Here is a 12,090-nt window from a genome sequence, read left to right as displayed (position 1 = left end):
ATAATTCTCTTGAGATTAGAATGCACCATTGACTTAATTGAAGAACTACCCTGCCCTTGGTTAAGATTAAGGGTTTTTATGAATAGAAAAAGAAACACCAACTTCTAGCTCGAGGGGGTTGACTACGAATTATCTCCTTATTTCTCAGTGTTTAGGAAAATGAAACAATGCCTTATATCGTCAGCCTGGTCTTACTATTAAAGCATACATCAACAAATTCAGTTGTTTATTACATCATTCTCCTCATATGTTTGTTAATAGGTGAGAAGTGAGAATAAAAGGTTTGATTGATTTTTATTTTAATTTTCATGATGGCGTAAGAAAGAGAGTGTAAACGAGTGGATTGATTTCAAAAACATGCATGCTCATTTAATTAAAATTATTTCCCAAAGAGTACAACTTTTAATACAAAACACACTTGGCAAAAAAGAAATTACAACTGGAACTGATAAACCCTATTGATCCCAGGGATGAGCTTCATTGTTGATCCACTGTCTTTATGGGATGCTTTTTGATATTATTCCACTTATAAAGATAAGCGGTGATCGTTCACCATGGGACTCCTTTTTCAAGAGTCAATGGTTTTTCGTCGATCCGATCTTGGACTTTGTACTCACACCAGGCATTCTCACTACAAAAATCTGTGTAAATTATGTCGGTTTAATTATGGCGTTTAGTTCAAAACGCAGTAATCTGCGGTTGATTACGACGGTTTTTCTAAACGACGTAATATTAGAAACGAAATGACGGTTTTAACGACCACTATTTACTTAATTGTTTCTAAATTCTCGCACTACTGTGAAACGCGTTTTTCTCACGCTTCATTCCCTTTTTAAAATTAATAAATAATAATAATAATAATAATAATAATAATAATAATAAATAATAATAATAATAATAATAATAATAATAATAATGTTATTTGATAAATAAAAAAGAAAACAATTATTCAGATGCCCTTCTTCTTCAAACGCACAAAATAACCCTAATCATCTCAACTCTCTCCGATATTTTCATCTTTCTTCTCCGATTTTCAATTTTCGTCTTTGAATTTCCACTCCGGTTTCAAATTTCTCACATTCCTTTCCTTTCGTCCAGTTTCCGGTAAACCCTTTTGATCTCGATTTATTCCTTTCATTCAAATTCAAACCCTAACAATTATTTGAAATTAGAATCTTACATATTCAATATCATTATCAATATGGAACCCTAACAATCAGGTTTTCTACTGTTCCACAATCAGGTTTTTACTGCTCTGTTATGCTGCTCCGCAATCTACAGTTCTGCAATTGGTCGTTCTATTTCTCAGGTTTTCTACTCAACGATCCACAATTCCACAAACCGCCAATTTTAAGGTAATAATATGCTTTCGTTTTTCAGAACATGATTTATGATTTTGACATTGTTATGGTTTATGGGACTCATGTGATAATTTTCTTTCCCTTTTCACAAGATTAGCATTATTTGATAAGTTCTTGATATATTCTTGTGTAAGAGTGCCTTTAGGGGATTTTGAATGATAATATTTTCTTAGTCCTTTGGTTTATCTTATAACTTCGGCCACCGAATTCGATTATATTCAATGGCTTTTAACAGCTATATCTAAATTCTGAACAATATTGTGGATGAATCTTACTTTGTTAGTTTTTTTTGCTTGCTGTTGTATTTCACTGTGTCATTTCCTTTTGACTTACTTGTATGAATCTTATCCTAATATTTGATGTTGTGGTTATTTATTGACAGATACACAATGGTTTCTCCAACTAAACTGTTGGATTCATAACTCTATTTGTTAGCTGGTGAGTTTTTCCTTATCCTTGTAGTTGTTTGATACATAAATATATAACGTGGTTTACTTACAACAATTAGAAAACGAGGCTTCTTTGTTGTTAGGATGGGGATGTTTCAAGTATTTTCGTTTTTCTTTCTCTTAGTGTTTGGATTGCATTAGATACTTACAATGTCTAATGTATGTATTCTTAAGTTTCTGGATGTTTACTAGTTGGTATTAGTACAGGTTTGTTTCCTGTGTGTGGACTGAGGTATTCCAATTTGGGAAAAATGCTTAATTTTCATTTTGATTGCTACTGGACGGAATAATTTAAGATAATATAATAATAATTTATTTCGGTTGCTACTGCATAATTATACTGCATAATTATACTATAATAATAATTTAGTAATAATTATAATAACAATTTATTTTGGTTGCTACTGCATAATTATACTGCATAATTATTTTGGTTGCTACTGCATAATTATACTACATAATTATACTATAATAATAATTTAGTAATAATTATAATAATAATTTATTTTGGTTTCTACTGCATAATTATTTTGCTTGATGTTGTATTTCACTATGTCATTTCCTTTTGACTTGTATGAATCTTATCCTAATATTTGATGTTGTGGTTATTTATTGACAGATACACAATGGTTTCTCCAACTAAATTGTTGGATTCATAACTCTATTTGTTAGCTGTTGAGTTTTTCCTTATCCTTGTAGTTGTTTGATACATAAATATATATCGTGGTTTACTTATAACAATTAGAAAACAAGGCTTCTTTGTTGTTAGGATGGGGATGTTTCAAGTATTTTCATTTTTCTTTCTCTTAGTGTTTGGATTGCATTAGATACTTACAATGTCTAATGTATGTATTCTTAAGTTTCTGGATGTTTACTAGTTGGTGTTAGTACAGGTCTGTTTCCTGTGTGTGGACTGAGGTATTCCAATTTGGGAAAGATGCTTAATTTTCATTTTGATTGCTACTGGACGGAATAATTTAAGATAATATAATAATAATTTATTTCAGTTGCTACTGCATAATTATACTACATGATTATACTGCATAATTATACTATAATAATAATTTAGTAATAATTATAATAATAATTTATTTTGGTTGCTACTGCATAATTATTTTGGTTGCTACTGCATGAGCTTGATCCTAATAAGATAATATAATTAGTTATTTTGGTTGCTACTGCATGAGCTTGGTCCTAATAAGATAATATAATAATAATAATTTATTTTGGTTGCTACTGCATAATTATACTGCATTATTATACTATATGTTGCATGACAAAACAAGGAAAAAGCTTGATAAATTTGACGAAAATTCAAAAATGGAATACAAAAGCTCTTGAATTTTTGTTTGATATCATAACCAGGTCATGCAATAATATAGTTTGAAATATTCAGCTCATTTATAAATGTAGCTAGATGAGATGAGACAATGTCATTGTTTGTAATAGCTATGTGTGTCTAAATTTCAAAAGGCCAATTAAGTGCAATGTGTTTTGTTATAGAAATATTTTGTCATTATCTCATTGTTTGTATTACCTATTGCAATAACAGGCTTTGTTTTTTTTACATAGTATGGATATTCCATTGATCCTTTAGGTGCTCATTCCTAGCATAGCATTTATATTCATAATGTGTAAGGAAAATATCAGTGAGTTACTTGAATAGTGAAACATTCACACAAAAACTGGTGGTTCAAGTGTAATTGTTGTTCTAAGATATAATTTATGCCTTTTCACATGATGTGTATTCCATTTAAGTGTGCTATAAGATATATTGCTTTTGGAATGGTTGAAATTTCACCACCGCATTAACTCCACCATTTTTATTTAAATTCTTTATACTTCTTTCGTAAATTTTCTAATCATACTTACAAAAGTTATTCACTTTTTGCAGAAATTGAAAGAAGGGTCATATAAATTTTATTGGACTTCTTTTTGTAGTCGAAGAAATATTGAAGTAAGTACTTGTTATATAGTCATCTTGTCGTATTTGAACATTTAAATTATGTTACACACACGCGCACACACACACACACACACACACACACACACACACACACACACACACACACACACACACACACACACACACACACACATATATATATATATATATATATATATATATATATATCTATATATATAGTTCTTATTTTATATTTTCATAAATGGATATTTAAAATTTAGTACTCATTATTATTGTTATTGACTATTATACTACATTTAGAATTGCTCATGATTTGATAGTCATTAATTTTAAGATGCAATGGTTTGGTTTCTTTTGTAGTCATGCAAATTGATAAATCATGGATTGACAAACCACAAGACACACTTGAATATGAAAATGGATTGATTAATTTTTTGAATTTTTCATTTCACCATAAATCTATTGACGGTCTTAAGATAAAGTGCCCATGTTCAAAATGTGGTTTCAAGAAGTGGGGAACATGGGATGAGGTTTATGTACACCTCAAAAATAGACCTTTTCCAAAAAATTACAAAGTTTGGAACTGGCATGGTGAAGGGTCAAGTATAAATGAGCCTCAAGTATTTGAAAGAACACATGTCGCAGAAGATACCTTCCAACCACAGAATACAATGGAAAACATGGTCCATGATGCATTTGGATTTACCCAAAGTAGTCCGAATAATCTTGGTCCATCTTCTGAGAACAACAACGAAGGGTGTAATTCAATGTGGGGGAAGACAAAGCCGAGTTTTTTGATTTGTTAAAAGATGTTAATCAACCATTATATGAAGGGTGCAAAAACTTCTCAAAGTTGTCATTTCTAATCAAATTGTATCATATAAAATGCTTGTGTGGAATAAGTGACAAAGCAATGACTATGATTATAAAGTTATTAAAAGATGTGTTTGTTGATGCCAAGATTCCTGTTTCATTCTATGAGGCTAAGAAAATCATCAACAAACTTCGTCTTGATTATACCAAGATAGATGCTTTCCCAAATGATTGTATGTTATACTGGGGTGAAGAAAATAAAGACTTAGAAGAATGTAAGCGATGCAAGACATCTAGGTGGAAGGATGACAAGAAGAAGCAATCTGCAGAGATACTACGCTACTTTCCACTAAAGCCAAGATTGCAAAGACTTTTTATGTGTTCTAAAACCGCAAAGTCAATGAAATGGCATGCATTGGAGGCTAATAAAGATGGTATGATGAGACATCCTAGAGATTCTGAGGCATGGAAAACATTTGACTTACGTCATCCAGAATTTGCTACGGATTCTCGAAATATACGACTTGGCCTAGCCACCGATGGCTTTAACCCTTTTGGTGTGATGAGTACAAACTACAGCATTTGGCTAGTGGTCCTTATCCCATATAATCTCCCTCCTTGGGAATGCATGAAGCAAACATCAACAATCCTTTCCATGATCATTCCTGGAAAACAAGCGTCGGGAAATAATATAGATGTGTATCTACAACCTCTCATCAAAGAGTTAAAAGAAATGTGGTATGATGGAGTGAAAACATTAGATTCATCAAAAAATGAAATGTTTATGATGAAGGCAGTTTTGATGTGGACTATTAGTGACTTTCCAGGACTTGGCACTTTATCAGGATGGAATACACACACTAAGCTTGCTTGCCCCACTTGTAACAATGACACTGATAGTTTTAGATTAAAGAATGGTGGAAAATGGTGTTTTATGGGTCACCGCCGGTTTTTAGAAAAAGGTCATAAACTTAGATTGAGTCGGTCTCGTTTTAATGGAAAAGTTGAGCAAAGAGATGCCCCTGCTACTTTGTTAGGACAAGACATCTTGAACCAACTAAAGGGAGCAAATGTTACTTTTGGGAAAGTGTTAGAATCTAAAGAAAAAGATGGAGGAAAAAGAAAACGCAAGAAAAAAATTGTTGAAGGACCGAGACAATGGAGGAAGAAAAGTATATTTTTTGATCTTCCTTATTGGGAGTCCAATTTGTTGCGCCATAATTTAGATGTTATGCACATTGAAAAAAATGTATGTGATAATGTTGTATACACTTTGCTCAATGAAACTGGGAAATCAAAAGATAATCTTAAAGCTCGTGAGGATCTTAAATTAATGGGTATAAGGAAGGATCTTTGGCCAGATAGTAATAAAAGATTTTGCCCATCTTTGTTTACAATGTCAAATTCAAAGAAAGATGTATTCCTACAAACTTTGAGGAATACTAGTTTTCCTGATGGATACTCAAGTAACATTTCTAGGTGCGTTGACATAAACAATCGAAAACTTTTTAGGATGAAAAGCCACGATTGTCATATTCTTATGGAGCAAATACTACCTATTGCTATACGAAATGTCCTACCAGACAATGTGACTGCAGTGTTAGTAGAGTTTTGTTCATTCTTTCGCCAATTATGTGCCAAGAGTTTAAGTCACTTGGATCTCGATAGACTCCAGTCTCGAATCATTCTCACTCTTTGTCACTTAGAAATGTTATTTCCTCCTTCATTTTTTACAATCATGGTGCATTTGACTTGTCACCTTATTGGTGAAGCAAAACTTGGAGGTCCAGTACACTATCGTTGGATGTATCCTATTGAAAGGTGATTAACTTACTTCATTTTGAGGTTATTCTTGTATCTCCCCTTTAAGTTGTTCACATTTTCTAATTTTCAACCCCTTTTCTAGGTACTTAGGACACTTGAAATCCTATGTTAGGAATAAGGCACAACCCGAAGGTTCTATTGCTGAAGGATACCTTGCAGAAGAGGTTCTCACATTTTGCTCTCAATATATAGATGGGATTGAGACTCGAATCAATAGACCTGCACGTATTGATGATTATCCTAATGAAAGAGATTCATCCCACAGATCTACAATTTTTCCACCTATAGGTAGGGCAGTAGGAGCATTCTCAACCTTTGATCTATCAACCATGGAGAAAACTCAAGCACATCGATATGTGTTGTTAAATTGTCCCCAAGTCAAACCTTATATTGAGTGAGTACCTCAAAGATTTTCAAATTATGTCTAGTCAAGTAAGATATATGATATTAATCATCCTAGATTAATATCAATTGTTTATGTAGTGAATTTAAGGAGTACTTACGGATACGGTCTAAAAGGCGAAGGCAGTCAACAACAGAGATAGAGAAAATGATTAGTAAAGATTTCATTGTTTGGTTTCCTCAAAGGGTTGGTTAAGTTTTCCATAACCTTTGTTTATTTTTATGGATGTTTATATACTTATGTAAATTACTAAATCATATTTTCGATTTCAATTTAGATTATGAACCCCGACATATCAAAGATAGTGTCAGATGATCTCATGTATCTTGCGAAAGGTCCAACAACACAAGCTAGAAGATATTCTGCATTTAACATTAATGGATTCAAATTTTGAACCATAGCACGAGAGCATGGTTTGAAAACCCAAAATAGTGGTGTTTATTTAACATCTTCAACATCATGTGTTGCTAGTAGTGTCGATACAAACTTTAGAGAAGCAAACTTGTTATATTATGGGAAATTAGAAGATATCATTGAGCTTAACTACTATGGTCGATTTAAAGTTACTTTATTCAGATGTAAATGGGCTGACACCACTAAAGATAGAGGGTACAAAAAAGATTCGTGGGGTTTTACTTCCGTTAATTTTTCAAGAAGTATTCACATGGGTGATCGTGAAGAACATGATCCGTACATTGAGGCCTCACAAGCCCAAATGGTCTATTATGTGAATGATGAGATAGATAAAGACTGGAGTGTTATTGTCCATTTGAAGCCAAGAGACTTATATGATATGGGAGATCAAATAGATATTGAAGTTTGTCCTGAGCAAAACCTAGATCAGTTTTTTGGAGACTCTGATCATTTGTCTTTAATAAGGGAGGATGTAGATGATGAACTAATAAGTGAGGGGCATGTTAATGATGACATTGATGGAGATGAACTTATGGCAGAATAAGAGCAATGAGTATATGTAGGTGATGAACTAATTGTCATGGACATCAAATATAACTCACAAGAATAAGGTAAAGACCAAGTTAATTTTTCTAAAAGTATTAGTTTTGTTTACATGCCTTAACCAAGAATGTTAAGTTTTAGTTTTAGTTATGTTTTTTTCATTTTATTCTAGATAAAATTTAATGGTTGCTAATTTTTTTTGTAGTCTATTATTTTATGATAGTATGCTATCTCTAATTTTTAATATGTGTGCGTGAATCCATTATGTTGTACAACTCCTTACTTCTATTTATTTTTTAAGGCATTGTCTTTAGAACTCAACCTTTTTACATTATGATGAACAACATATATAATGTGTCAAATATATATACGGTGGGTTAGATTTCTGAATATGTAATGTATATTACAATATATTAATTGACATATCATTTTTTTCATACTGTAATGACCATACACAAAAAATTTCAAATCTCAAAGACATATTTTAGGCTTGAAGTAAAATGGCTTCGGATGTTTTTGTAATATGCTTATTTATAATATGTTGTTTTTGTAATATGCTTATTTATGTTCTTTTTAATTGACTATTTTATTTTATATGCAGTAATGCCAAAGCCAAGGAGAATTACAAATTTTCTTAAATTAGCTAATCAAGCATCCTCACAACCTTCACAACAAAGTGTTGAAAGTTCTCATCTTAGAGCTAATGTATCATCTCAATTACCTAACCAAACATCCTCACAACCTTCACAACAAAGTGATAAAAGTTCCCATCTTAGATATAATGTATCATCTCAATTCCCTAACCAAACATCCTCACAACCTTCAGAAGAAAGTCCTGAAAGTTCTCATCTTAGAGATAATGTATCATCTAAATTACCTAACCAAACATCCTCACAACCTTCACAAGAAAGTGCTGAAAGTTCTCATCTTAGAGATAATGTATCATCTCAATTACCTAACCAAACATCCTCACAACCTTCACAACAAAGTTGTGAACATTCTCATCTTAGAGTTATTGTATCATCTCAATTACCTAACCAAATATCCTCACAACCTTCACAACAAAGAGCTAAAAGTTCTCAACATAGAGGCGGTCGAGCATCTACCCATTATTGGCTTGTAGATGCACAAGGTATAATATGTTGAAATTTTATAATCTAGTCGTGTGTTGTATTTTTTGTTATATTTTTGTTTGGCTTTACTCATATAACCTTTATATCTTTCAGATAAAGAGCATGGTACAATTTAAAAATTGCGTTTGAATTGTAAGGATGTCAATGACATGCCAAATAATTTACGTATTATTGTGGAGTTTGATGAATTTCATTCACCTATTGAAGAGGTTGCCGGTTTGCTTGCTGGAGTATGTGGATTAGTAGCAACGAATAGTCTCTTTTTTCCTATAGGTTTTGATAAGTGGTCAGACATGCCTGAGGATTATTTTGATGAACAATGGAAAACCCTTTTTGAGGTAAATTAATTTTAATGTTACATATTTATTGAGAGTTTGCATGTGTAATATTGTATGTGACTAGCATTATTTTTATTCGGAAGCCTCGATATTATTTTAAGGTACATGAAGATTTAGCTAAAAGGTATATTGAGGCTTCGATTGGCAAAAAGTGGAAGGAATATAGGGGTAATATTTGGAAAGATAAATATAACCCACTTTTGAGCAAAAGTGAGATCATCAAAAATAGACCTGTTGACGTTCCTCTGGACCATTGGGCATTATTTGTTGAGTATCGATCAAAACCAGAAACGATGGTACACTATTTTCATTTGGATATGTATATTGAATAGTTTTTTATATATAATATTTTTGTTATATAAAGTAATAAGTTTCACTTTTAGGATCTTTGTAAGAGAAACCAACAAATAAGGAAGAAACAATTGTTTTCTCATACGTGTGGTGCTAAGTCTTTGGCAAGGAGAAGACATGAGCTAGTAAGTTTAACACTATCTTTATATAAATATTTTTTTATGTTAAGGAATATTTTTTTGTAAATTATCTTTATATGTTAAGTATTATAAATGAATCTCCTAACTTCTCTTGTTATCTTTTATCTTATTGAGAACAAAACACATTAAATAGAAACATTTAATATCTTATACAATGAACATTGAGTGACTTCAATTATAGAAGTCAGTGAGGTTTAACAATTGGTGGACTTATAGGTACTAGTGTTCATGGCAGTACACCGTGGGATAAATGAAGTGTTGTTCATGAACATGTTATACATATTGGAATTGGTTAAGCATTTCCATTTTTTATTATAATTTATTTACATCTTTAATATCCATTGCATATGATTTATGTTGTTTCTATATGTTGTGGTTTGTTTTCAAGATGAGATGGATGTTAATGGACAAAAATATATGTTATTAGATTAAGTTACAGTAGGACAAATGTTGTGTGTGAGGTTGTGCAAATTTATTACTTTTAACTATAATAGTTTTGAACCCTTGATCTAATCTCATGGAATATTCTTTGAGTTTCACCAGTGGGGTACTTAATTAAACTCTCACCTTATATGCCACCATCTTTATATAATCAATTTTTAAAGCATTAGTTTGATTCATAATAACATTGCATTTTAATTTTTTAGACTATTGAGACTGGTAAGACTATTGGTCGAGGTCTAATGTGGAATATGACTCACAAAAAGAAAGATGGAAGCTATGTGAATGAAAAAGCTAAGGAGATAGGGGTAAATTAATAATATATATTTCCAAATATATTTTAAGTTTATGTTCATTATTTTATAATATATGTAAATGAGTTATACTCGTTGGTTATTTGTATTTTATGTAGGAAAAGATTGACACTCATTTAAATAAAAACCCTGAGGCTTCTTATGAAATTTCTTCAAATGATGTTGTTGGAAAGGTATTAGGAAGAGAGCATCCTGGCCGTGTTCGAGCAATGGGCATGGGAGTGGTTCCTACCACTGCTTTTAAACATACCACTACAAGACTTAGTGGTATGGATTTTGGTTCTTCAAGTGGTATTAATTCAAGTGGTAGTTCTTCATTAGTGGAACAAAGACTTGCATCTGTGACTGCTCTATTGGAAGCAGTTGTTGGCTACATTAGTGCGAAAGAAGGTGGTACACTCCCTGCAGAGTTAGCTGCCGTACTTGCAAATCAAACACAACAGGTATATTAATTAGTTAATTGTTTTTTTTACTGAATGTTATGTTTTATATTTCTAGTTTAAAATCATTATAGTTAATTTTGTAGATTTTTCCTCCTTATGTGTTGTTATTTTTGTGATTTCGTGTAGTTTTAATTTAGTCACATGAGCAAATAACATTTAAGCTATCAAAGGAATAATTTCAACTCACCAACTTATCGTAAACTTCATATAGAATCATGTTTAGTGTCTTTTATTTTCTCAGATGCAATGCAAATGAGAGTTTCATTGAGTATATATAATACGGAAATTCACATAGATATATGTCAGACTATTCAATTGTTCTATTTGTTTAACGTTATTGTGATACGGTCAATGGTCCCATTAGTTGAAAAAGTGAAGGAAGAATCCACAATTGTCTTCTTCATTCATAATGAAAGTGATTTTTGTCACTTGGCTAGTTGTTGCTGCTTATCCTCTTTATTTTTGAAACAACAAAGGAAATATATTAAACTAGGCATAAGACATGCCCATGACCCAAACAAATACACTACCAAGAAAATAGTGATGATACGTCCCATTTAATAATTCTAGTGATGTTCTAATATAATAATTATTTTGTTTTTCATAGGCTTCTGAAGCAGGAAGTGAACCTTCATCACCTTGTGACATAAGAAGATCATTAGATGCAAGCAATATACATGAAGAAAATCATCAAAGTCCTTCAAAGGACATATGATTATTATGGTACTTTTATGAGAATAGCTTAATATACTGGATACAAAAATTGTTGATCATTTTTATGTTTTAATATTTTAGGAATAAAGTGAAAAATATATCAAACATTTAAAATTTCTATGTAATTTTGATAAAGTTAAACAATTGCATCGACTATATATATATATATATATATATATATATATATATATATATATATATATATATATATATATATATGTATATATATATATATATATATATATATATATATATATATATATATGTGTGTGTGTGTGTGTGTGTGTGTGTGTGTTTCTTTTACAAAAATGCATAAATATAAATTTATTATAGATATTTTAATTTACTTTTAGTGTTTGTGTTAAATTGTGGGAAAAAAATTAAATATGTTTTAGCATATTTCAAAGAGATTTTTTTTCAAATTAATTTGAAAATAGTGGTGGTTTATACAATGTTGTTAAACTAGGACGGTTTAAAATGGT

At 31.1% G+C, this 12,090-nt stretch overlaps 1 protein-coding gene across 2 annotated transcripts; it reads left to right on the top strand.

Annotated features, from left to right (window-relative positions):
- The first annotated feature begins 973 nt into the window (after positions 1–973).
- Positions 974–11,642, top strand: LOC127106858 (uncharacterized). 2 transcript variants are annotated; one of them, XM_051044155.1, is made up of 11 exons: positions 974–1,104; positions 1,244–1,355; positions 1,744–1,799; positions 3,705–3,767; positions 8,336–8,866; positions 8,961–9,205; positions 9,307–9,501; positions 9,589–9,681; positions 10,344–10,445; positions 10,550–10,894; positions 11,502–11,642. In XM_051044155.1, the coding sequence occupies exons 6-11, from the start codon at positions 9,017–9,019 to the stop codon at positions 11,607–11,609; spliced, it is 1,032 nt and encodes a 343-aa protein (XP_050900112.1). In that variant the 5' UTR covers positions 974–1,104; positions 1,244–1,355; positions 1,744–1,799; positions 3,705–3,767; positions 8,336–8,866; positions 8,961–9,016; the 3' UTR covers positions 11,610–11,642. The 2 variants fall into 2 exon arrangements, 1 of the variants encoding a protein (XP_050900112.1); XR_007795517.1 differs by lacking the exons at positions 974–1,104; positions 1,244–1,355; positions 1,744–1,799; ... (5 more) ...; positions 10,550–10,894; positions 11,502–11,642 and adding an exon at positions 4,107–7,802 and having other exon boundaries at positions 8,336–8,863.
- Positions 11,643–12,090: the final 448 nt, after the last annotated feature.

The sequence above is a fragment of the Lathyrus oleraceus genome, chromosome 7 (assembly GCF_024323335.1).
Source record: "Lathyrus oleraceus cultivar Zhongwan6 chromosome 7, CAAS_Psat_ZW6_1.0, whole genome shotgun sequence".
NCBI classification, from domain to species: Eukaryota; Viridiplantae; Streptophyta; class Magnoliopsida; order Fabales; family Fabaceae; genus Lathyrus; species Lathyrus oleraceus.
Note: the sequence above shows the minus strand (reverse complement) of the source record. Positions and strands in the feature narration are given on the sequence as shown.

Coding starts and splice junctions, on each gene's coding strand:
- LOC127106858 (XM_051044155.1), top strand. CDS start 9,017: ATGCCAAATAATTTACGTATTATTGTGGAGTTTGATGAATTTCATTCA. Junction 9,206..9,306: donor AATGGAAAACCCTTTTTGAG/GTAAATTAATTT, acceptor TATTATTTTAAG/GTACATGAAGATTTAGCTAA. Junction 9,682..10,343: donor CAAGGAGAAGACATGAGCTA/GTAAGTTTAACA, acceptor TTAATTTTTTAG/ACTATTGAGACTGGTAAGAC.